General features: G+C 41.1%; 2 protein-coding genes across 28 annotated transcripts in view; one reads left to right on the top strand and one right to left on the bottom strand.

The window, feature by feature from the left end:
• The window catches only part of Strbp (spermatid perinuclear RNA binding protein), a 134,011-nt gene extending 113,572 nt beyond the window's left edge, over positions 1 to 20,439 (top strand). For 6 of the 23 annotated variants that reach the window (NR_166614.1, NR_166612.1, NM_001379314.1 and 3 more), the window contains 2 exons: positions 3,753 to 3,797; positions 6,201 to 20,439. Coding sequence is in view for 13 of the 23 variants with exons in the window: in NM_001379314.1 (NP_001366243.1) it covers positions 3,753 to 3,797; positions 6,201 to 6,277 (122 nt within the window). In the remaining 10 variants the exon portion in view is untranslated. The remainder of the gene's footprint in view (positions 1 to 3,752; positions 3,798 to 6,200) is intronic. The other 17 variants (XM_011239045.3, XM_011239043.3, XM_030248982.1 and 14 more) reach the window with 10 other exon arrangements.
• The window catches only part of Rabgap1 (RAB GTPase activating protein 1), a 130,158-nt gene continuing 120,611 nt past the window's right edge, over positions 16,887 to 26,433 (bottom strand). For 4 of the 5 annotated variants that reach the window (NR_156419.1, NM_146121.2, NM_001362956.1 and 1 more), the window contains exon 26: positions 23,870 to 25,542. Coding sequence is in view for 4 of the 5 variants with exons in the window: in NM_146121.2 (NP_666233.2) it covers positions 25,420 to 25,542 (123 nt within the window). In the remaining variant the exon portion in view is untranslated. Of the gene's footprint in view, positions 25,543 to 26,433 lie in introns of all 5 variants that reach the window. The other variant, XM_006497995.4, reaches the window with a different exon arrangement.

The following is a 26,433-nucleotide window of genomic DNA, read 5'->3' as shown; positions in this document are numbered from 1 at the left end:
ATTTATGAAATTCAGTATTTGAGAATAGTCAAAGGAAAGAAACACAAAACAAAAAAGAGGGGTGTGTGTGTGTGTGTGTGTGTGTGTGTGTGTGTGTGTGTTTGTTAGGGGTTACAGGGTAGACACAACTTACTTAGAGCCTGTTATATTCCAAGTGTTTCCATATAAGTTACTTTACTTGTTCACCCTCTATGTTTCCTTCGGTGGAAGTTAGTTTACAGGTAAGGCAGACAGGTCTGGGTGAAACAAGCAGCAGAGTAAGGACTTCGACGCAGGTAATAGCATTGCTAAAGCTATTGGCCTTTTTGTTTTTCCTAGTCTAAGATCGCCCTTAGAATTGCTTCACTGTGCATGTTGTTGACATTTGGGAAGTATGATGAATAATACTACTTTGGAATTACTAGTTCACTGTGTTTTTGCATCCCTGGATGAAATGTCTTACACAGAGTTTTCTTGCTTTATAAGACACCAGATATAGATTTTACTCTTGTTGAGCTTACATTGTGGAAGGTGAGGCATGGTAAGAAAGTAACCAAACTTAAAACTGGGAAAGTCTGAGGAGGATAATGAACATAGTATTATGGGAACGTAAAAGACCTACCTGGTCCATGAAGGCTTCCCTGAAGAATTGACACTGGAGTGCATTGTGGAGAGTTAGTAGGAATTCACCAAGAAGGCTGGCATGAAAGAACAAACTCCATGTGTAGAGACCCACTATTGTTATAGGCTTTCTGATCGAGAATTGAGACCCTTTCATAGGCAAGTTTATTGAATGCTAGCACAATTTCTGGAAATTTCCTAAATGTCAGGAAGCCCTGAACATCTCAGAAAAGAGTGCTGTATACAGTTTGCGTTCTTTATTTTCCATATGAAGTTACTTAGATTCTGATCCATGGTTTGGATTTTGTCTTCAGATCTTAAGTACAGTGGAAAGTCATCAGGGGTTTGAAGGAGCGAACAGCAAAATCAGATGTTATTTATAAATATTCCTCCTCCTATAGGGCAAAGAGGAGATGCAATGACATAATGGGCATAATGGCACAAGCTTTGAAGGCTGTGGTAGATGTGTTACTGTGGTGGAAACTGGTAGATGGATAAAAAGATGTGAACAAATTATTGAAAGCAGCATTGTTCATAGATGAAGTATTTAGACTGAAGAGTAAAAAGTTTGAAGGATGCTGTCATGGCTTTCAGCTAGATGAACTAGGGGTTCAATTGTGCTTTTTCATGGGAATAAGGAATACTAAAATATGTGTGAAAGGAAATAGGCATGGATTTTTTTTTAATTCATTTTGTGTCTAACATTAAGATACTTTTCTATACTTTCTTTATTGAAAATTAATAGCTTTAGACTTATTTGGGAATGGTTATTGAGATGAGCCTGTGTTTTGGTAGTGTGTTCCTTTGGGGCTCAAGTCTGGTAACAATCTACCATTGCCAGATCTTCTGTTATTTGCTTCCTGCCTCAGGGTTATGGAGCTATGTTTAGTATAGTGATGAGAGGGATTATGTGTGTATCCTTATTGTCAGCTTCTGTTCATAAAGGGCTTTTGTCTTAAACCATTACTTTGACCTCTGTACAAGGCCTGTCTTCTGAAGCTTTAAAAAAAATTAACCAGACCAAAAAGAAAATAATTCTTTTATTGGACAAAAAATTAACTTTATGTTAATCTAGATCTTGAATGAATTTCTGTCATTTGTTTTGGGGACTGGCATAGGTGTTTTATATATACTTTAACTTTCTTGTCTATTTAGCTGCTGTGTATAACACTGAGGCTCAGAGAATCTTAGTGACCTGATCAATGGCCAACTTAACTAGTAGTTTCATTTCTTTCAGGAGGTTTTATTAAAATTTTTGACATTGTAGCTTAAGGAAATAGCTTTCATTCCCTGGAATACATTTATAAAATATGAAAACACAAAGTTTTATTTTGCCCTCTGCTACTCTCTGCTTTTCCTTATGTTTATCTTAGCTATTGCTGTATCCTTTTGAAATCTACAGTTTTAGTATGGACTGTGATTGAGTCCCCAGTTAAATAGTTTAAATGTAGTGCAAAGTGAAAAGTGGTCATCTCTCTGTCATACACTTTAGTGCTTTATAAAAACTGAGCAAAGGTGACTAAGAGCTAACCTGTGGCCCAGTGAATGCTCAGGGTCAGATGAGGCAAGGAACTGATGTTTGACTGAGCATGATGCAATATAGGGAAAAAGAGGAGGTAGTAGTCCTGGGGAGTTGATACTTGATTCTAGTCTCAATGATAAGCTGTTCTGATCAGCATAAACATAAATAGTTCCAGAACAAACAGTTGAGATTAAAAAAAAAAAAAAATCTAGATTTCAGTAAGTATTTATGTAGTGTTAATGAGGTATTGTACCTTTAGTCAGGATCTTAGTATAGCCCTAGCTGACCTGGAATTTGTTAGGTTATAGACCTTGTATATACAGAGATCCACCTGCCTCTGCCTCCCAACTCTGATATTTAAGGTTTGAGCCACCACACCCAGGCTGCTTTGTTTCTGTATATTATTTTCAGACGGGATTTATAGTCTAAGATGCCCTGGAACCTTACTGCATGAAGCCTACGTAACCTGGCTTCAAACTTGGATCCTTCTGCCTCAGCATTTGTGGTGCTTGGATTACTGTTGTGCACTTTGTCATAGTTAAGAGACAAGTTACAGTGTTTCCCCTGGAACTTGGCCAAACCATTTCATATTTATATAATTTTAGGTTGTTTGCCCAGAAAGACCCCAGAAAATTACAGTTTTTGTTAACATGGTGTAGCTAAACCTTACCAGAACAGCCAGGCATGGTGGTGCACGCCTTTAATCCCAGCACCCGGGAGGCAGAGGCAGGCGGATTTCTGAGTTTGAGGCCAGCCTGGTCTACAAAGTGAGTTCCAGGTCAGCCAGGGCTATACAAAGAAACCCTGTCTCGAAAAACAAACAAACAACTTTACTGGAACACTATAAAGAAGCCTGGGTTTACCAATTGAAAAGATGGGAATATGGCAAATTAGGTGCTCTTTTGTATAAGGATATGTGAGCAATTACTGTGAGAATTAACTAATTCAAAAACATTTGTGTTCTTATTAGTAGTTTTTACTTATAATACACACACACACACACACAAACACACACATATCTAAGAGAAACTGATCTATCAAGTTACCAACTTTCAGGGAGAGACTTTGTGTTAGGACTTGGTGTTCAGATGCTTTAAGTAATGTCCCTTATCACTGGGCTAATGACCTGACCCATGCATTCTCTTTAGCGGCATTTCAGGCTACAGCATGCTCTGGCATTGTTTTCTAAAAGGAGCCATGGGAAGTCCTGTGCTCCATTTTTAGGAAATTGGTAATTGCAATGGTTCTAAGTATTATTTTGGTTAACAGTTGTTTATTATGTTAGGTATAGGTGATGCAAAGATAAAATTTGATGTCTGCCACTTTAGTGGGGCATAGAGACAAGTACATAAATTATAGTACAGCGTAGAAGTACAGATGGAGGAGGAATAAAAGAAGAAAGGGAGGAGAAAGAAAAGGGAGAGAGGAGAGAACACAGATGAACAAGAGCAGATGGGGAGGATAAGTAAGTTAAGAAGATCTGTGTAGGTCACAGTGTGAGGAGGCTTCTGCAACTAAGCAGGACTAGGACTACTCTGTAGTGTGTTATTAGCCTTCCAGAGTCTGCAGGTCTCCAGGTTGTGTTTGACAATTGGGCCTGGACTGATTGCTGCCCTCTTCTTTACACCAGGTTACGGAACCCCATATGGTTACAGCACAGCTGCCCCTGCATATGGTATGTACACTTCCTTACTGATTCCTCCTCTTAGCAAATTTGTCACAGCAACTCAAAACATTGTACCCAGAGTTTCAGTAAACATGTTCGAGGATCTCAGATCTGATCATTCAAGGGGCCCAACTTAAATTCCCTCTGAAAATGCCACAACCTTGTGGTTCTTGGTTTGGTCGAAGTTGCTCTTCTCTCTGCTTTGCCTGATTGGAGAACTGCTTGTTCTTATTGCCTGTTTCTGACCATATTGAAATTATATATTTGAAGTAATTATTCTTACAGCCAGCCTATACTCCATTCAAAGGCTACTGAAGGGCCACACTCCAGTTTCTAGCCCAACCACCTGCCAGTTACATGGCCACATTGTTAGTTTGTGTATAGAACTTTATGAATGTGGGTGATTTGAGTCAAGAAAACAAAGTCATCATTTCAAATTTGTACCCATTAGTCTTTGCTATACCTTTTGCTTTGGGAATAGATAGATGTCATTAGTCCCACAGAGATAATGGGTTTCATTGCCAATGTTACCTGTTTTTTTGCAGAAAGTCAGTTTTTTGCAGAAAGTTAGTAGCTGATGCTAGAAAATCCTAGGCCTATTGCTTGGTTTTTTTTTTTTTTTTTTTTTTTTTTTTTGGTTGGTTGGTTGGTTAGTTTTTTTGTCAAAATAAAAAATACCAGCAGATATGTGAATGAATCCTAATGGCCCTTTGGATAACTTTTGAATGAGGTTTATGTGGCAATGGAGGCAGTAGGTTTGGAGTCAGTGATATGCTCTTAGACATTTTTTGTAACTCAGGTGCTCTATGTTACGGAATCAGCCATCATCTATAGGATGCTTGTCACTGAGAAAGAGAGCAAAGGGTGTGTGTGTGAGCGTGTGTCTGTCTGTCTGTCCACACAGCCCAACCAGGTGTGCATGCACACGGAAGGCAAAGGTCCTTCATGCATTGCTGTTTGTGGCATGGATCCTCTACATGAGCCTTCACATTGTGCCTTTTCCTCTTCACACATCAGCTTTACCATTTTTATTTTGATGACAATTATAGGTCCTTAAGACATTGCTATACTGAAGTGTAGAATTTGAATAGTTTGGCAAGGTTCAAATGTGTTCAAGAAGTTTTGTTTGGGCAAAATGCAGAGCCCAGATTTAAGTCCTTTGCCTGGTTGTATCCCTCGCCCACTCATGTGACCCAGGCTTCTCCATATTCTGAACTATAGGAATCACAGATGTGGGAGTTCAGGATTAGTATTTGTTTTTATCTATATTTCCTTCTGAATTCAGACTGGCTCTTTTTGTTTTGACCATTGGCATTTGCCCTTTCTCCAGCTTCTTAATGTCCTGAACACCTCATCCTGACAAATTGGGGCCAGCTGATTAACCTAGGCGTAGCACACTTGACTTACTTGCTATACCTGAGTCTGTGTGCCAGTCACAAAATAACAAGATGAATTCTACTAAAGCATTGCTAGAGACTTTCTTTAAAAAATTTGGGTTTTAGACTCTTCAGTTACATCCATGTTTTCCTCAAGTCTTTTTAATTTTTCTTTTCTGGTCCTTCCTTAACATTCTTTCACCCTGTGGCTTCTGAGCCTCAGAAGGCGCCTCTCTTCCATGTGCCATATACTGACTTCCAAAGCTGGTGTAATTTGATGCCCCATTTTTCACATAAAAGATTGGGTTTTTAAATGTTACTGTGATGCAAATCTACTAAAACAATGCTTTATTTTGGCTGTAAGGTAAATATGTCTTTTGGCCTTTGTAAAGCTGTTGCATGTGGGGTTATCTCCCTCTGATCATCTGGTGCTCTTGAATACCTGCTGTTGCTGCTTTGTGATTTCTCCTAGGGTAAACATCAGCATAAAGGCAGGGGCAGATTTCAAATCCTCCTTAGTATGCAGGAGTTTGTGAGGCCACAAGAACGTATTAATTACAAATTAAGTAAACAATTAATCTTTCCAGATTTGCCATGCCAAATTAATGGTAGCCACTGAGATGACAAATACCTGGTGGTGCCTTGATTGAAGCTGTCTTTCTGGGAGTTGAGGCCCACACAGAAAACCTTATATCTTGACATATTTTTTCCTTTAAAATGTCATGTGCCATATGTATTTCTTGAGTCACTTTAGGACAAAAATGTTAATCACTACCATTGCTTTACATCTTTAGAATTCATGCCTGCTCACTCAGATGTCATTCTGAGTGTCATTCTATAATACAGGCTTTTTATTTTAGAGCAGAAAACATTATGTATCAAGATAGAAGAGCAATTGATTTGTGAGAGATTTGTGGGCCTCTTCCAAAATGGTATGAAGTGGACTGACTAATCTGGAAATGGTTAATGATAATTACTGTAAGAATTTTTAACCTGAAATTTTTATTGGAGTCCTCTCCGTTTCTTTTCTCTGTAGGTTTGCCCAAGAGAATGGTTCTGTTACCCGTTATGAAATTCCCAACATATCCTGTTCCCCACTACTCATTCTTTTAGTAAATGACAGAAGCTCATTCCTATTGAACAACAATACAGTACAATGCAGAATGTTAGAGAAAAAGCCTTTTTATCCTGCTTTCTTTGAACACATACTTACTTGATCAAAATTATTTGTAAAGAACATCTTTCCTACTTTTTGATTTTAACAAATGCAAATTCAGTTCTCTAAAACTTGAAAACAAACAAAAGAAACCAGTTCTGTGAAACGGTACCTCATTCCTGGAAATAATTTATACCAGCCCCTTCGTTGTAGGGAAGTCTAGCAGCTCAAAGTTGACGTTTTAAGAGAGTATCAGATTATGTAAAGTTAAATTTGTGAAGGATGTATAGAGTCTCAACACTGATTACAAATAAACTGCTTTGTTGTAACACAGAGTACTGCCTGGTTCCTGATGCAGTCACTGATTGGTAGCTGAGTGATATGTGCTTACTCCAGGGCACTTGAATTTGGGCTGTAGTTATTTTTTTTTTAAATACAGTAGAAACTTTTCATTTAAACTTTAACTTTGTAAATAACGAAGTGTGTAATTAAAGCCAATAAAATATGGGTTTGAATATTGTTTTATCTTATTATTTTTGATATGTTTTGGTATCAAATTTCAAGGAATTGAAAACTAGTAATAACTTGGCCCTAGAAACCCATTTATTTGTAAGCAAGCTGCTAAAACAAAGCAAAGATGATTTCTCAATCTATTCATTTTGTAAGCTCTTTGTACTCCATTTGTACAAGAGCATCCCCATGATAAGGTTACATTCTGTTATTCCAGCATTGCTTATTAAAATGATGGCACCATCCAAAGATGGGGAAGGAGGATTGTGATTATTTTAGTTTACGAATTTCCAAGTTAAAAAAATAAATTAATCAATCACCCTCTTTTGTTCTTGTGGCCTTCTTCACTCTGTAAGACTCTGTGTTCACTCCTTGACTTTTTCCATGTAGATAGATGATTAGCAGGTTTTTTTTTTTTTTTGGAATTCCTTGAAGAGTCTCCTTTCCTCTTCTTTGATATCAGAATCTAAAGCAGCAACAGGATCCCCATAAAAACTCGCTCTCTGATTGTCCCAGTTCTTGTTGAGTGCTGCTGTGAAAAGTGACAGATTTCAGCCATGGGTCAGCATTTACTTTTAAGACACCTGATTATACTGGTAGAAACTGGGAGCCAGTAACATTGTGCTGGTCTGTGAAGGGTGCAGACCCAAGTCCTTCCTTGCATTCTCACCATGTTTGGAAAGCTGATGATGTTACTAGAAGGTAATGGTTTCATTAAGGTACTCACCCCCATTCAGGCACAAGTGTAGTCCTCTGCAGACACAAGTCACTATTCTTAAAAATGATTTAGGAAGTAACTACTTTTCTGTTAAATTCCTTTTCAAAACTTCAAGCAGTGCCCATCACTTGAAAGTGGTCTTACTAAACTTAATGTACCAGGCTCCTTTGGAAGGGAATGCGAGATGAGCCTGCGGGCACAAATACTGCTCAGATGTGTATCACACAGTCATTTGTTCCTTTCCTTGACCTTTGTTTTCTAATAGTGGTGGGTGATACTTTAATAAAACCTTGTCACTTGCTGAAAATAGCTTTAACTTGTCATTCTCATCATGTGTGTTAGTGGCAAGACATAATGGAGCAGGGCCCTTTTCAGCTGGGAATTTTCATGTTCATTGGTTTGTTTTGCTGACCTATGGATGAAACAGAGCCATCACTGAGAAGAAAAAGCATGGCTGCTAGTATCTAGTTTTTAATTAATTAAATATTTACAATGGTTCTGTTTTTGAAATACTATTAATTGGCAGTTGCAGTTGTATTGTTATTTGAAATTGACCATCAAATTTGGACTCTAGGCTGGAATCTGCCTTGAGATTTCTCTTTAGAAAAGACTTTTGCAGTCTCTGACTCTGCCTCATAACTCACCCCCTCTCTGATGGAGGAGGAAGCTGTGCTGTTCTCCAACATGATGGCCGTCATTTCAAATGGTTCCTACCAAGTCTTCCCTCTTTCTTCTTAATTTTGTTGTTTGTTGGAAGTTACTAACCATGTTGTAAACCTGCCCAGTTGCTGCAAACTTTTACATTTCTCTGCTTTACTTAAAACAATGGAGCTGTTGACCCTATGTTAGAAGTGGTAACCATGCAAGTTCAATTGTTTAAATTCTGTAATGAATTAAGTGTCCTCCCACCTTTTGCCCGTCCCACCCTTCATTTTGTAATGAAAATTCCACTTACAGTTGAAAGAGCAGAGAAATATAAATGAAGCTCTTAGCTTCGTCCAATTGTATGAGATTAACATAAAGTTCTGCTTCTCTGCTCTTTTCTCCACTGTAGGTGGTTTTTTCATTGACAGCCCCTATTGCCAGCCTCTGAGCGTCGCACCATTTATTATTCACTTGGGCCCTCAAGATTTCTTCTCTGACTTCTAGAACCATCAGGTTGTCTGGCTTGAATGGCAATTTTATATCTTGGTCTTAAGAGCAATGTGACCCCTAAGGCTTTCCAGCTTTCAGATCCACTCTAACCCTTTTTGAAATCAATGACTAAGAATTTTAAAAAAGAGCAATACTTTGTCCAAAGCCACGATGTCTGTTTTAAAGCTCTCCTTTTGGACATGTAGCAATATCTAGATGTAAACCCTTCAGTGTGTAGCTCTTGTCAGGGAGTTTACAGACCAATGTAGAATTTAGAATCTATGTGAGCAGTGCTATATCCTCTGACACTTTTTAATCGTTTTTAGTACATAACTTGAGCTTTTACTTTTCTGACTTTGCCAGCTAGCAGTATTATAATTAATCCGAGACAGGTGTCCTCCTTAAGCCATATCTTTTGGTGGGGGCCGACGCTTCACCAGAGGTGTGGCTGGCAACCTGTGCCCCTTAAGGCTGCAGGAGCGCCACATCTCTTGTGCCTCATAATGGCTCCATAGATTTCCAACATACCTCATGCTGATGAGGTTTGGTGCATAGTATGGCAAAGTAAGGGGTTGGGTTAAGTAGCTCCTGAGATTGTTTGTAATCCCTCAAACTGTTACCCTCTGGGAATGAAATACTTAATGGTTTTGCTTGGATTAGCATTTTCTTTTTTCTTCTTCTTCTCCTTTTTTTTTCTTTTTTTTTTAAATGGGTGAATGTTTGAAAATCATGAATCAGTCACCGTAATTAATTGAAGAGCTGGGAATACCTTGTTAATGTATTTTTAAAACTGGTGTTGGACCCTCTGTGTATTTCAGGTTAATACTTTTAAGCAGTTTTCAGCACGTTTATCTCACTTTATTCTCGTTCTCCTCGGACCTCCGTAGCCATATCACTTGTATAAAATAGGCTGAGATATAGTGACTGTAAGCTGTGATCTCAGTATTCAAAGGTAAGCTCTTTTATTTTCTGATTAAAGAAAACAATAACCAATTAACACAACCTGCATATATGACAATCATATGATGTATTTGATCTCTTAGGTCTTATGTCACTGCATTAACTTTAAATTTTTATGGTCTAAATGTAAAATAGTAATTTCCAGCATTTGTTTTAATACTCTTGTAAACGCTTTATATTCAAGAGAAACATTACACATTCACTGAGTCCAGTGTATGTGGGTAGAATTGTAGGATTTAATGTATATGTAATTTATACATAACAGAGGCACCTGCTTGAATATAACAATTCAGTTGTAGGAACACTATCTAAGGAGAGTCAAAATGACAGGGCACTGTCTTGTTCAAGGAGCTAGGATATCAGAATCAGTAATGCTGGTGACATGCTGTAGAATTCATGTGCATTTGCTGCACAGGCTGAGGGATACAAGTGCCAATCTCAAGAAGATCACCTCCTCTGACCTGTGTTGCATGCTCCAATACAGCAACAGCAAGAAGCCATTTAAAAAAGCAATAGAGAATCAAAGACAAAACTATAAACTGTGGGAAATATATGTAATTGGCTGAGTTAAGCTAATTATTTGCAGAATCAACTTCAGCAAGTTACTGAGTCTGCAGAAACCAAATCTGCTTAAGGAATCGGATAATCTGTCTGTCCGTCTGACTGTCTGTCTCAAGTTAGGAAGCTAGAATATTATTTCTCACTGTATTCAGTCATGAACAGAGTTCATTTATAGGATATCAGTATTAGGCCAAACCTTAATCCACAAATACACCTTATTATGTTAGCTGTTAAGTGCTAAAGCTGTATGTGTGTGTGTGTATGTATAAATGAATTTTATGCTTTACATTTCTTTCTATAGCAGTTTCTGTTCATCTCTAGCATTAAGGCTGCTGAAACTTTGTTCTCACACAGAACCTGCAGTTCATGAGGTCGGCTTCTGTTAAAGGCTGTACAAAGCAGAGCAGAGAAGTGCAGTGCACTGTAATCCTGTTCCTGCTGATGCCAGGTCCTTTTTCTGGGACCAGGGAACAGAGGCTATGATCAGTGCAAGTATCTTAAGTTTTCTGATGGAATTCCTGATGGAATTGGCCTTGTTGTAAATAAATACCCTACTTTGGAAGATAGTGTATTAACAGTGGCAAAAGTTATTAATTCATTTAGTAGTGTAATTATAAAATACTGAATATTTGTAGGTTTTTCAACACCACAAAATTGGTGTTACTTGAGGATTTCCTCAAGTAGCATATTTTCTCTGGCATTCGTGATGGACTGAACTTCGCTCTGGTTATGCTACTCATGTTCTGTCCAAGTGGGTGTTGAGAAGATGAGAAGCTCAGCACCACTGCAGCCCTGCTTTTGGCATCTCTATGTATAGTCCTGCAAAGAACTCAATGGGAAATGTAAACCCTGACTACATTCTTTCAATGGCAGGTGAATGTTACTGTTATAAGAAATCACTTGCTGTAATTGTCCTGGTTTTTATTTTTCACTAATGATAGGCGTCGAGAAGAAGAGTCAGTACTAAGTTTTTCTTCCCAAGCTGTTTGGAGCCTGTAACCAGGGACATTGTAAACAGAGTGACATGTGAAAGCAGCCTACTCTGAATGGTCTGCCTTTCATTTCCACTCTTTGAATGCCCCCTCAAGTCACCTAGAGATAGAAAGATGCCATGTTATTTAGCTTTGTTCTCTGCAACATCTGGTATCATACAGCTAGGCATCATGATTCCTTAGTGTGACTAGGAGGCTTGTGGAAGGAAATGGGTGGAGTGTCAATGAGAACAGCAGGCCCAAGTACCTGCTGTCATGATGAACTTCAGCACGGGTGTGTGTTTCTGTACCACCTAACTTACAGAGCACAGTACAGCTGATTTAAGATGAGTTCCCCCTTTTACAAAATAGTATTTTGCAAAAAGACTTTTTTAAGTAAAGAATTCATGTTGGGTTAATTATATAAATAAGTATCCTTTTCCACATACCACTATTTCAGTTAGGAGCTAACAGCTTCCATTAATGTTTGAAGTTTTTAAAAATAGAATTATAATATAAATTTGTCTTATGTAAGATTTACAGCACAGCTAGAGATACAGAATAGAAAACATATGAGAATCTGGGCCAAAGCATTTCTCTCACTCCAGCTCATTTCTGTGGAACTCGGATATCTCATGACTTTATATATTCAAAGCTTTTAATGGTACCTGTTACACAGCAAGTACTCTGTGAATGCTGACTCTGCTGTTCTGATCGAGGTGGGGGAAGGATGTGAGGGAAGTGAGACTATGCTGGTTAAGCAACAGGTGCATGGCCTGCTTAGGGCAGAGTTGTGCTTACTCCTTTGCTCACAGACTTGGCAGAACAGATTTGCCCATATTTGTGCTGCAGCAGTTAAATCAGCCAACTTGCAGCCCAGGGTTTGTAAATACTTGTTTAGGATTTATGGGTGCTTAGAATTTCACAAGGGCTGACCTTAGACCATCTACCTGCCAATTCAAGTTTCCTACCCATACTTTAGTAATAAAAAAATCTACAACAGCCAGAATCAAGTTTTCAAGGCTTGTGTGTTTGTTGGTAAAGAACAAGTTATTATAGGAAGCATGCTTAGGATGCTGTTGACTCATTTTCTTTGAGGAGTTCTTGTACCTTGTGTTATGCTGGGGCATTCGATTTCTTGTACCTTATTTCATGCTGGGACATTCGGTGGAACACATGTACACTCATCAGCATATGATGCCTTCCTTCTATCTGATACTCTTAGGGCATTACTATTCTATTTCTATCTCTATCTGTTTATCTACCTATTTGGATACAATTGGGAAGTTTCTTTTTATTACAAGGACAAGTGTGTTGATGGTGAAGTTACTGCTGCTCAACTGAGTAAAGGGCTTGTATCTACCATGGAAGTGCTGGCTCACACATGCTTGCAAAGACTTGATCACAGAAGAGGGTGGACAGGTTGAGTCCCAGGCTGGTAGGAGGTGAGTTATGTGGAAACATAGATTGAATTCCAAGATGCTGTAGTTTTAGAAAAAACTCTGGACAAGGATTAACTTTAAGGAGGCCAGCTGAAACTGTTGGTAGGTTCTTCATCTCACTTATCCAACATTTGAAGCAAGGTTCTTAATGTAGGTATGCATGCATACACATCAAAAAACAACCCCTGCCAATAATAACAACAATCTTAAAAAAAAACAAAAAACAAACAAACAAACAAAAAAAAACAACAAACTACAACAAAAAAAGCCCTGACCAGTTATCAGAGGAGGATCATGGCCTTTCTTCTTAGAACTTTACCATTTGTGTAAGTGGCTTTGTTGCCTCACAAAGGGGTGTCGTAAAGATTGCCCCCATTGCAGTGAAGAGGAATGGTTCACATCTTCTCTTTGCTGCTGCATGGCCATCAGTGGCACATCGCCTCAGCACAGTTGCAATTGGGATGTTGCTGGCCCTCTTCTTCATTCGATATTCTCCTTCCTAGTTTCCTTTATACAACAACTAACTATTCCAAGTAGTTCAGTTAGTGGCAGTCTTTGTGTAGGACTTAGGCTTGGCCAACATTTTGACATCATAACATATTGTCATCTACAGTGTTCATGTGACAACTGTATAAAATAACACTGAAATTGACAGGAACTATTTTGGGGTCAGGAAGAGCTATTTTGGAGTGTGAGTAGCAGATTTAAGAAGCCAGATTGGGAATGAGGAAGGAACATTGCTAGAATTGGTATTGTGGGCATATGTGGCACTGGGGCAGTCTTAATTCTCAGGCAGCCCTCCTGGAGGTGCTGTTATTTCTGATCTAGACATGAATCTAATATTCAGGGTTAACTGCTAGAGACAGGAATGAATCCCATCTGTTTTTTGTACCAAAGCTCCTCTCTGCTCAGCAGGCTACAAATTAGAAGGCAGCAGCGAAAGCTGGCCTGATTTCTAGGCCTCCTGTATTAAACATATTTCTGAGCAGAACAGAATACAGGGATTTTTGCTTCTTGGGAGTGGGGTGGGGTCACTGATGATAAAAGGATATCTAACAAACAGAGAATGAAGAGAAAGTGGACTGTTGAACAGAGGAAGCTTTTGTGTCGAAAGCTTGTTTTGTTTGGATGAAGTATCAAGAGACTGGGATACCTATTTTCTAATAAGTTCTTCTTCCTGGGAATTTATTCTCTGCTTGAGAAAGGTAATGATGGAGTTTGAGGGATTTGCTCCTGGGATCTGGTATAAAGAGGTAGACCTGGTCAGGTGTAGTTAAGGTAGGTAGCCCATCAAAAGACCCATGCTGAGCACTTGACAGTTTGGAATGTGAGTCTTTCCTCCATCTTGGGCCTAAGGTTCAGTGAACATTACTTGAGAGCTGCAGGCTCTGTGGATATATTTGCTTCTCACCATGTTGTTTACAGGCCACTTCCCAATTTCATAACCAATTGCTTAGGGGCAGGAAGATGTGGGGATCCCACCTTGCCAGAGCTCTTACCATCTTTGCCAACTGACACTTTTTCTGCAAAGCATGCTGTGCTCCATTGGGAAATAGGAAGAAAGAATCTTATTCTAACCAAGTTCTAGAGCATCAAAGTGTGAAGGAATGAGAGGTCTGGATGGCACGCAGAGCACTGCAGAGCCCTCTCACTTTCTGTGGTCCATTTCTAGCTCTAAAGAAATAGTGATGCAAGGAATATTGTTTTTCATGGAACTAAAACCCCAGAGGTCTTTGCAAACCACCCTGCTTGTTTGTGGCAAAACACTGTGGCTTCTAATTAGTGAGTATTGAACCACACAGAGGAAATTACATCTCTGTGCTGCTCTTAGGGTTAACAGAAACTCTACTAGGAATTGGCTTTGAATCCTGTAACTGAAGGACTTAGAAGTTTGCTCTTACTAGGAAAGGGCCTTAAGTAAAGTGACTTTACTCAATTACATAGTGCTTGGTGGCAGAGTCCTCATGCTCTTGAATATGTTCTGCTTACCTGGTCCTGTGCATTCCTCACTACCCTGCTTCCTTCTCAAAGGCCATTTAACTCTTCTTCTAGACTTTGAGACTATACAGTGTGTGCCTTACAAAATGGAATAAACAGAAACCAATGCAGCTCTTCTTTTCCCTTTCCTGTCCTAGCTCATGCTCTCCCTGGTTCCTGTGGAAATGGCACAGTGGAATATTTATAGTCTTGTGCTGTTACCAAAACTGTATATAATGAAGTGCAACTTAGTGGATGCTGCTTGAGAGATCCTGGGCTTTTAGAAATGTGGTCTTTGGGGGGAAGTTGGCTAGTCTGCATGTGCTTATTTAACCAAAGGATCATCCTCACAGTGGTACTTTCTGGAGCAGTCTCACACAGGGATCTGCTTTTTTTTTTTTTTTTTCGAGACAGGGGTTCTCTGTGTAGCCCTGGCTGTCCTGGAACTCACTTTGTAGACCAGGCTGCCCTTGAACTCAGAAATTCGCCTGCCTTTGCCTCCCGAGTGCTGGGATTAAAGGCGGGCACCACCACGCCCAGCTAGGGCTCTGCTTTGTAGGATCTGTCATACGTACTTTAGTCTACATTAAGAAAAATCATGGATATCCTCCTTTGAGATGTTAAAACAAAAGTATGGAGAATGTCACTTGAGGAACTTAGAAAGGCTTACATCACTTGGAAACAAGATCAAAGGACCAGGATGTCAAGGCTAGTGAAGGGGTGGCCTTAGGCAAACCTGAATAAGTCTTACCGGTTATTTTAAAGGATTTTATTTACTTGTATGTGGTTCCAGAAGGGTGAAGACAACTATGAGTAGACAAGTGGGCATTTTGATGTGAAGGTGCCACATGAGGGCAGGTGAGGTGCTTTGGAAGAACAGAAGGTAAGAAGTGTACTGTGGGATGTGATAGCATATGCTGAAGCTATGAGCTGCCTTTGGTGGTGCATGAGGAAGACTGAGTTCATGCCAGCCTTAGCTATGCAATGAGAAGCTGTCAAAAGCCACAGGATGTCCATTGTGATCACCTGTGACAGGACTGGGAGACAGTGCTGGGAGTAGCTTCTCTTTCTTTTTCTTTTTCCTTTTCCTTTTCCTTTTCCTTTTTTTTTTTTTTTTTTTTTTTTTTTGAGACAGGGTTTCTCTGTGTAGCCCTGGCTGTCCTGGAACTCAGAAATCCACCTGCCTCTGCCTCCCGAGTGCTGGGATTAAAGGTGGGAGCCACCACTGCCTGGCTTCATTCTACTTTGTAACCCTCTATTTGGCTCTGCTCAGTGTTGGGAATGTCACAAGTTTTTCAGCTTAGGAGGATGGCCATGTATGTGTAAGGTGCAGGAAAGGGAGAGAGTGCATGGCAAGAGGTGTGAGCAGAATCAGAGCTGTAGTGGAATTGCTAAAGCCAGCTGTTCTGCTCTTCCGCTCATAGAGATGCTAGTCCTGGCTTCAGGATGCCTAATAGACCTGTTTTCAGTTTTGCAGACCACTGGGAGAAGACGCAGGTGGGTGAGTTGACTTACAGCATAGGAAGTGCATAGAGCTGAGTCACAATTGCAGTAGCCCTGGTCCAAGTCCGCAGGCCTTTAGATGGGACAGCACAGAGCAATGAGGGGATTCTGGAAGGGTCCTTGGCAGGGACATCTGTGAGCAGAAGAAAGTGCAGCCTGCTAGTCCTCATGAAATGCTTCAGCATGGTTAGTAGGGCGAGATGGTAGGTGGGAGGTATTTCCCAGAACCACTGTTTGAAGATCCCTGGGTGCTGTGCCCTTTGTGATTACAATTCTTCAGTGTGGTGAGAAAATTGTGAAAGAACATCCAGACAGCCAAGAACCTTGTTGTGACTGATGAGAAAGGGGCTGTTGCCATGCCCAGATAAGGATGAAGGGATTTGCTTGAGTTGTAGTAGAGATGGGGTAGCAGTCTCTTCATAAGCAGATCTGATAGATCTCTCTCCTATCGGAGAGAGTGGTGCTGCCTCTGACCAGGAAGGCAATGGTAGTGTTTATAGCCACTGGGGTGGAGCAAGGGCTCAAAATGGACTGGGTAGTTTGATGCCAGCCAGTTGATATCTTTACTCTTTTTTTTTTTTTTTTTTTTTTTTTAAATAAGGCTAATTCTGCCCATCACAACATGATAGGTATTGAATATTCCTTTATACTGGGGTCTGTCTTTTTGCTTTCATATAGATTTTTTTTTTTTTTAATTTTAAAGATTTAGCCTGTAAAAGGGCTAGTGCCTTTTGGGAATCAGCATCTGTAGAGTATAGTCTTTAGCCATTGGAAAGGTACATTTTCTTTACAGAGTTTCTTACAGAGGAAAAAGGTATGTGGTTACTGAAAGATTTACTCTGGGCTTTAGCTGTGAGTTAATATCCATCTAGCCATGTCTCCTGGGTGTTATGGACAGGAAACCAGGTGGGAATCACAAGGAGGTGTATTTTTTTCAGTGCTGGGAATGAGAGAGTGTCACGCTTCAAAACTAGGGCCTTGTACATAGTAGGCTGTTACTTCACCAGTGAATGAATCAGGATAGATTTCTGCACTATTGAATTTATGTACCTCTGCTGGGGACTAGACTGCTATTATTTGGAGGCCTTAGGTCAGATCTTTGGAAAGGTTAAAGGTATTTGGGACACCAAGTCTGTCAGTTTTTGAGCAGTGAGAACTCCAGGGACATACAGATATCACCTTCTCATTGGTTACAGTGAAAATCTTTTGGCAGCCCTCCTCCTATCCTATGCCGATAGCCTTTTCCTTTCCAGAATCCTTCCATAATTTACTCACCACACTGGAGAATGGTAAACAGCTGGATGGATGGATGGGAGTGAGCATGTAGGGCACATAGTTGCTGTCACATTCTAAACTCTGCCACTGTAGCATGAAAGCACCTCAGAATGGTATAGGCATTGGTGAGTGTGGCTGTGTTCAATCACATATTACTTACATACCAAAGTGAGTAGGGCTCAGGAAGGTCCATGATGAGCTCCAAATGGAGGGAAGACATTTGAGTGGGGAAAGCCCAAGGGAGGCAGCAGCTATGTTGTTAGACCTAGAGGGACTATGTGGTTCCTCCCAGAAAGAACAGCTCTAGATGGTAGAGAGGTTGTGTCCCAGCTACAAGTTTTTGTTTTCAGAGGCACTTGGGCTAGATTGGGGCTGCTTGGGTGACAGGCTGAGGGGCACAGATTATTCTCTAGGTGGTGGGTAACGTGACCACAGACACATTACATTCAATAATGTCGTTCTGATTATGGTAGACCAATGCCTGGAACTACAAATTACACTTTTCTGCTTAGTATGGACTAGATGTGTAAGGGCTGAGGTGCTCTTAGAATTCTGATGAAAAGTGCAGTTGGAATGTTGGAAGGTTTTCTTGCCAGGATGACTTAGTGATGAATGAGTGCTGTTACATGACAATTTCACTAACAGTGTTTCATTGCCTTGCTCTTTTTTTGTATCCAGGCCAATTTGGGTTTTGGGCCTTGGTGTGCAAAGGAAAAATTGTGAATGTACCCCTGTGTCCCCCCCCCCCCCCCCACACCCTTTAGAACCAAATCACAGAGCAAGAAAGCTGTATGTAATGCAAACTCACTTAAAGCCAGGCCTTGCAGCTTTCTACTGAAAGTTGAGTGCTGCCCTGGTGCATCCTGGACCTTGAGGGCACCCTGCTCTCCTCTAGGTAATTTCCTCAGGGCAGTTTTTAGCCAGGTTGAGAAGCATCTTTCATTTAGAAAGTTCCAACAACAACTGCTTGCTTTCAGTGAGCTTTTGTGATCTGCAGCCATCCTTCAAGGTGATGTGCCTAGGAGACATGTTGGCCTTGCTTAGCTTCCTCTAGTGCAATGGTTCTCAACCTTCCTAATACTGCTGTCTCTTTAATGCAGTTCCTCACATTGAGGTGACCCCCAGCCAGGAGATCATTTTTGTTACTACTTCATAATTATAATTTTGCTACTGTTAAGAATCATGCCAGAGCGGGCTCGACCCACAGGTTGAGAATCAATGTTCTTATACAGATATGCTGCCTTGGATTTTGCTGCCTCGTAAGATATGGGATAGCTCTGATGCTGATAGTAGTATTCTTCAAAATTTTCTAGAGAAGTTTCTGAGTTCATGGAAGGGAATATGATTTGAGTATGGAATAGATGGAAACTGGCTCAGTCTTGGCAGTGTGCAGTCTGTCCTTAGCTGATAGCAGGAATATATTTTCTTTCTCTCTGGCTTTTCAAGACAGGGTTTCTCTGTGTATCTCTGGCTGTCCTGGAACTCGATCTATATAGACCTGGCTGCTCTCAAACTCATAGAGATCTGCCTGCCCCTGCCTCCCATGTGCTGGGATTACAGGGTGTGCACCACCACATTCGGCTCAGGAATATTCTCTTATTTGGTAGCCAAGTTCTGAAAAGTGCTCTAGCTTATAGGGTGGTTCCTGTCACTTGGCATGGTCAGTCAATGATAGAACTTTGCCTGTTGACTGTGTCATAGCCTTCAGTTAATGCCATGATGATGATCAAAATTAAAAAATAAGTGAAAAACTACGTCCCTTAGCTATTTATGCTGTAGTAGGAGCCAGAAAAAATGTTTTTGTACCTTGTCAATCGGTCAAGGAAATGAATCAAGAGTAAGGATAGGAGTCTTTAGAAAGACTGCCTTCGTTTCTTCCTGTAATTTAGAAAGTTGCATTTCTAGTTTCTGGCTTCTTGCCTTTGGCTGAGTGGTTGATATGCTCTACCCTTCCTTGCTGAGCATACCTTTCCACTCTGGCCAAGGAACTTGGTTCTTGTTGACATAAACATTCTGGTTTAGTGAATAAGTAACAGGACACAAGGCTCTAAGTAAACTTGTCCCCTGAACACAGTCATGCCCTAAGGTATCGATGGTATCCATCTGTGAAGAAGGATTTGGATGTGAGCCCACATTTCACAAGTACTCTACTGGACTGAAGTGTTGCTGCTACCAGATACAGGAAGCCCCTTCTCTAACATTCATCTTTTATGCTCAGGCTGCCTGGTGCCATCACGTAGCAATTACTCCTCACAAGAAATCTAAAGAGATGAAGCGCTGTTTTCCTCCTAACTCATTTCACATGACAGCTTTTTAGTGACAGGCCACCCTGTAGTCTTTACTGATGGGCTTATCTACCCTTATTCCTGTTTCTGGAAAGGATACTTAGTTGTAGAAACTGCCAGACTGGGGCAGAGCATCCTCAGCCTGTCTAGGGTCCTTGCTCTATATCCCAGGAATTGGGAGTAGCACTGGGCTCATGAAGCACACCAAGGCTCAAAACAAGTACTTTGTTCAGGTCCAGGAGGTGAAAACCTATGTTTTGCAAAGATACAGGTGGCATTTTTCTCCAGGCTTTAGCTTACTCGGTTCTGATGTTGGCCAAGTTAGTGCTTAGAAGTCTGTTTAAAATACCCATTTGTATTTACTGTTTTCCCAAGTACACAGTGTAAATAGTATAATTTGCAGTGCAAAGTCTTTGGCAATAATTTTATGATGTATATACTATGTTAAACATTGGAAACCACAAGCACCATGGACTGCCCCATGTCTTCTGGGCCTGTGGTGACATGTAGACTTTGGACTTTCCAAGTATCAGCGTGCTTGAAGCAGCAGCCTGCATGTGTGGACTATCATCAGTGCCTCGCCCAGAGATGCCTGGCCTTCATCCAAAGGGACCCTGCTGCTCCGAGCCCAGCGAGCAGCACCCACACTGCGGCTCCTTTGTGTTGAATATGTTGGACTCTGCCATAGACTCCTTGTTTGGCTGCTGCACTTTGTAATGCCTTGACATGTTGCATTTCTTTTCCATTTGGATGAATAAAAATAAACGCTGTGTCAAATAGGAATGGCCTGGACTGTTCTGTACAGGACTCACTTTACTGAAAAGTTACAGTGCTAGCTGCAGAGATGCTTCAGCAGTTAAAAGGGCTCACTGTTCTTTTAGAGGGCCTGAGTTCAGTCTCATCACTTACCCAGTAGATCCAATGCTCTCTTCTGGCCTCTACACATACATACTTACCCAAGCACATACAGACATACCAATAAAATTGAATCAAATGCAAGCTTCACTCCCTTTCCTCAAACTCATTTCATCTCAGAGGTTTTTCACTTCATACAGAGGGAGTAGGTGCATGCATCCTGACATGGTCAGTGATTTGGAGCCTGTGTAGTTTCTAACATTTCAAACTTCCAGTTGGCCCTAAGTGGTGTGTCATGTTATATGGGTGCTCAATCTAAATCTTTTAGATTCTTCACTTCTAACCCTCAAAACTGGTCCATGAGTTAGCAAGATGCAGGCATTACCAGAAACAGAAGAGTAGAGCATTACAGGGCAGCAGCAAGCAGTTGACTCCAAAGGTGGTGAAGCTCTTCCTCAAGCAGCCAGCTCTGGGAAACCTGCTGGAATCTACTGTGACACCTGGTCCACTGGTTAGGTAAGTAGACAGTTGCACTGGGTGTTGTGTTTTGAAGCACCGTTAAACTTAGGGCTCCATGTTTTCTCTGCACACCATCAGCTTGCACTTAAGACTTGCTGGTTGGGACTCAGAAGAGCCAGCTTGTTTCCACTGCAACTGCATTCTCAGGGCCTGAGAGAACATTCTTGCTTGTAATGGGCACAAGGCTCAATCCACAGTAAAAGGTTGTTGGGTAGGGAAGGGAACAGAGGATAAGGATTGTGTGAAAGGAGTTAAGGGCCTCCTGCAGTGATAACCCATATGAGGTAGGCAGGCAGTCAGAGAAAGGTTGAGTGGGGTGTATGCTCATGGCCATGTCTTCTAATGGCTCCAAATTTCTATGTAATGTACATATAGGGAACAGATCCTGGCTGTTGGTAGTTAGAACTGTAGGGCAACATTACAGCAGTGTGACCTTGTCCAGACTCTTCACGTATAAATAGGGGAGTGAAGAGCCTAGCACTTGTGCCCTTTATTCTTTTTTTAAATTTCTAACCTTTTTATTTTCTGCCTTTTAAAAAAATTAGGTATTTTCTTCATTTACATTTCAAGTGCTATCCTGAACGTTCCCTATACCCTACCTACCCACTTCTTGGCCCTGGCGTTCCCCTGTACTGGAGCATATAAAGTTTGCAAGTCCAAGGGGCCTCTTTAAGCCATCATCACAGGTCCCCCTCCCCCCCACTCATGCTCCAGCTCAAGTCCTCACTCCCTCCCCTCACTTTAGAAGGTATTTTAGCATCTGGTACTCTAAGCCAATGGCTCTTGTCACATACCACGATGTCCCTTCACAAAGGCTCAGGTTTTGTTACTTTTGGGTCATTTAGATCTGTGCTTAATTGGGGTTTGTGTGGATTATCCTTTTTTCCCCTTCTTACATTGTTTTCCTCTCCAACTTGGCTTTGCACTTTAGAGTTCTTGTCCAGTGTTTTAAGCCTCTTCCTCCCTCTCCCCACTTAGAATTGCTGACGTACTCTTATTTGTCCTTCAGCCTGCAGATTGTATTTAACTACCTTTGAACACAGTGGGCCAGCTCTTAACTGCCTGACATGTTCATTCTCTTAAGTGCCTGCTACCACCTGTCACAGTACAGTTTTGCTATCTGCAATGCTATGTTAAACCTGCCTCACCAACAGCATAATGAACTCTGCTTCCATATCTCACTAAAAACAAGGTTCATCTGTGACCTGTTCCATCCTTATACATCTGTCCTGGTACTTGCTTACTCTCCATATTTTCTGCATGTGTCTCTTCCCCCACCCCATGACCCCCCAGCCTCCAGTCATGTTACAAGTGAAGAACATTTAGTGCTCTGAGCCTTCTAGGGAATATTCAGCAATACCTGAAGATATTTTGGGTTGTATGCTTTTGGCATCCAGTAGGTAGAGACCAAGTAAGTTGCTGAATACTGCCACACAGGACACCAAAACTGCCAACAGTGTTGAAATTGAGAAGTTTTGCATTATAGATGACCCACTCACTAGCAAATGTATATCCCACACATCTGCAGCTCTTCTGTCCAAGGCTATCTAGGACCAAAACAGTGAAAGCTAAATTTATCTTCCTACTGCTTATGTAGAATTGAGTTTCGAGACTCCTTTTCCCATCTTTCTGTTCTATTACCTCCGTTCATACTCTTCTTTCTCTTTCCATTTCCCTCCATAAAGGATCAGCAGAGAACTACCCAAATACAAACTACCTTTAATCTCTGCAGCAGTTTGTTCCCCACATCTTCCAGGTCATTTGCATGGGCCTCCACCTGACTTAGACTACTTTTTCCAATCCTTCCTTAACATTTTCCTCTTGCTTCTACCCAAGAAATCCAGTCACTGCAGAGTTTATCACTACCTTCTTGTCTTGCTTATAAAACTGTACCTCCAGTGGTCCAGTGTATCCCATACACTTATAAGGTATATTCCCAATTATAAATTTTAGTATCTTGAGTTGTTTTAGGCTCACACACTAAGATTGACTGGCATATGGATCCCTTTCTTAGATGGTGGTGTATAGCTTCAAGATGGAGATTTCTCCCTAACATGGGAGCCTTGAACAGCTAGCCAGCCAGCAAATGTAGACCCAAGAAGCATGTCTTTCACCCTGTGAACTGTGCTTTGGAGCCATTTCCTGGCCTTTCCAAGAGTACTTACCACAGCTTAGGCCTAAGGATCAGCAACTATGTAGAAGTCAGGCAGGGACTACTTGACCAGGCCCAGATTCTGGCTTGTGGCAAGTGGAGGGTTACAAAGCAATAGTTGAGATTCAGAGAAGGGAGGTGTAGTAAAAAGTGTAAAGGACCTAGGGTGTTGAGATGTTGAGATGACCAGCTAGGGAGAGAAAGGAACCTCAGTGAAGATATACCCACCCTTGTTACTGCTTTTCCTGTGTCTGAGCAAACACTTGCTCTTTTCAGTTGCTTCCCTTCTTAAACTACCAGCTACTTGCTGTTCTTTCTCCGATCTTCAACTGGTGAGACCATTTTTTTTTTTTTTGTTTGTTTTTTTTTGTTTTATCGAGACAGGGTTTCTCTGTGTAGCCCTGAAAGTCCTGGAACTTACTTTGTAGACCAGGCTGGCCTCAAACTCAGAAATCCGCCTGCCTCTGCCTCCCAAGTGCTGGGATTAAAGGCGAGCATCATCACGCCCGGCCCAAGACTTAATTTTAAGCACTGTGACCCACAGCACTACACTTCTCAGTAAGGGCCATGGGCAGGCATCTCTTGCATAACACAACCTTTACTTAATATGTTCTTCCCATATGCACTTCTGGGGAATGGGTGGGAAAGGAATATGCAAACATAAAACTACTTTTGTATGAAGCAATGCTGTTTGTACCAAAATATTTAATGAATATGCTGTTAAAACAAACAAAAGAAATAGTAATACAGTTTTACTGATTTATATTTCAGTTCATGGAGTTGACACACAAACTACCCTAGCACACAATGTCCACACACCTAGTTTAAGATGGGCTTATACTGTTTGGGTTAACTGAACGAGACAGACACAGGAAGTGGTGTAGGGGATGGTCTGGGGAAGAGCAGGCCACTTATTATCTCCCCACTGTAGATGACCTCATCAAGCATTAGAAAAGCCAACAGGGAAAGAAAAAATAACTAGTGTCCTTATATACAAACCCAAGCTACCTGCACACAGAGCAGAGAGGATGAGCCACTTGTGACACCACTTGTCAGCATATAAATTAAGAGTCAAAAGGTTTTGTTTTTAATTAAAAAAAAGGTGCTAAAACTGCCATTTCATAGCTTTAAAGTGAGAATCCACAGCCCATCACCTGACCAGTGAGATGTACACCTGGCCCCCCTGGAGGCTTCAGAGGCCTGACAGAGATCCAGCCAGGAAAGTAGGACTTTACAGTGTGTAGGGACTTTCATGTATTCAGTCTTGCTCTCTTGAACGACCTGCTATGCACACATTAGAGGTCATGGAGCTCTTGCCAGCTCCTACATTGGCAGGAAGAACAAAGCCCAATAAACCTCAAGTGAAAGGAAGTGCCCCATGACCACAGACGGCAGTGGTAGATTAGCAGGTTGTCTGGGACTTAAACACTGTCAGTTCAGGGTACTGGGAAATGTATCTATATATATATCTATATATATATATATATTTATACACACACACATATATATACACACACATATATATGTACACTTTAAACAAAATAAGAGCTGTCCGTGTCATGATTGATTCAGTCTCACAGTCATGTGGCCCATTCCAGCCTTTAGAAGTAGTTTGGCAGCTAATGTTTTGTTTTGTTTAAAAAAAAAAAAAAGACACGACTATGAGAGTTGCATAGAATTGCTCAGCAATATGAATAATTCCAAATCAAAACCTATGCACTATATTAGTTTAAAAAAAAATTAGGTGACTTGAACTGTGACTATGAGACCCTTCTACTCAAAGTGCTTCTCATCTCCTAGGGGCTTTTGCTGGCACTGATAGATAAGAATTACTCAAATTTCTGAACCCCTGCTCCCCAACTCAAAGGATAGAGTGTGTGCATGTGTGTATATGTGTACACATACACACACACACACACAATTTTTTTAAAGGGTTTAGAAAAAGAAAACCCAATACATTGGGGTATTCCCCAAGTCTGGCTGTGTGAAGTGTTCCTTCCTATACAGAAAAGAGGCCTGAATGGCACTAGGAGGAAGGACTCTGGTGCATACCCAAAGCATCAGTTGGGTTGGCAGCCTGCTGCAGGAGCCCTAGCCCACTGACCTAACAATATACTATACAGCTCTGACCTAGGTTCATTCTGGTCCTGCAACATATCACAGAATCACACATCTGGCCAAAGAAGGCAACAAAAGGTGGTGTGTTTTCTGGAGGTGTCTGGAGGCAGCAGCTGTTCTCAACATGTCTCTTTCCCTTGAACACCAGTTGCTGTCTTTATGGAGCTCAGTGTTCGGTTAAACCAGGTCTTCTTGGCTGCCTGCACCTCACTGAGGGCAAGGCCCAAGTGGTGTTCCAAGTCCTGTAGAAATAACAGCGAAGTGTGAGAATTTTTGGAATCTTATCTGCTCTTCTGAGGCAGGCATACAATGCCTAAGGATTTGGGAACTCTCTAATCTGAAATTACAGCCTCTCAAATCACTGTCTTGGCATACCACCATTCAGTTAAAATTCCTGTAAGTCCACGTCACTTAGTATGGCACCTGTTTTCATCCCTTTACTGAGGCTCCTTAGCTGGTAGGCCTCTCGTCCCATTGGTTGTGGTCTGAGACCAACCAGAATGCTGATCTTGATTTTCTGCAGTTGCTCTCTGTCCATTCTCTGACCACAGCTTAGATTTTGCTATCTTGGTGATGATTTTTTTCTTTGTCTTCTTCTTATTGTCCTGGGCAGTCCTACAAACCCTCTTTCAGTACCTAGGTATGACCCTGACAAAAGAGGATGTGTCCACCAGTAATATACTTTGGCATGGGAAAGCTGTTCTGAAGTTTTAGACCTGAACTACATTCTTGCCACTTACGGTGCCTCAGTGATAAGGACGAGTGGAGGCTCATAATCATTGGGAAATATGCTCAAGGTCACAAAATGAGGTTAGTGATGGTGTCAGAAGAAAAAGGGTTGCATTCTGTTAAGTTACCATCCTCATGTATACCTAAATATTTTTAGTATTTAATATAACCTGACAAAAGATTAAGGCTATTTATTTCTCTCCTCCTCCCCATCTCCCTTTTGTGTTTTTCAACACAGGGTTCTTGGCTGTCCTGGAACTAGCTCTTTAGACTAAGCTTAGGCACAGAGATGTACTTTTTTCTATCTCCCAAGTGCCGGGATTAAAGGTGTGTACTACCACCACTGGTCTAAGACTCATATTTCTATAGGGGCACCAGAAGCCTAACCTGGATTGAGTTGGGGA

Source organism: Mus musculus, chromosome 2 (genome assembly GCF_000001635.26).
Source record: "Mus musculus strain C57BL/6J chromosome 2, GRCm38.p6 C57BL/6J".
NCBI lineage: Eukaryota > Metazoa > Chordata > Mammalia > Rodentia > Muridae > Mus > Mus musculus.
This window is presented reverse-complemented; position numbering and strand designations above follow the sequence as displayed.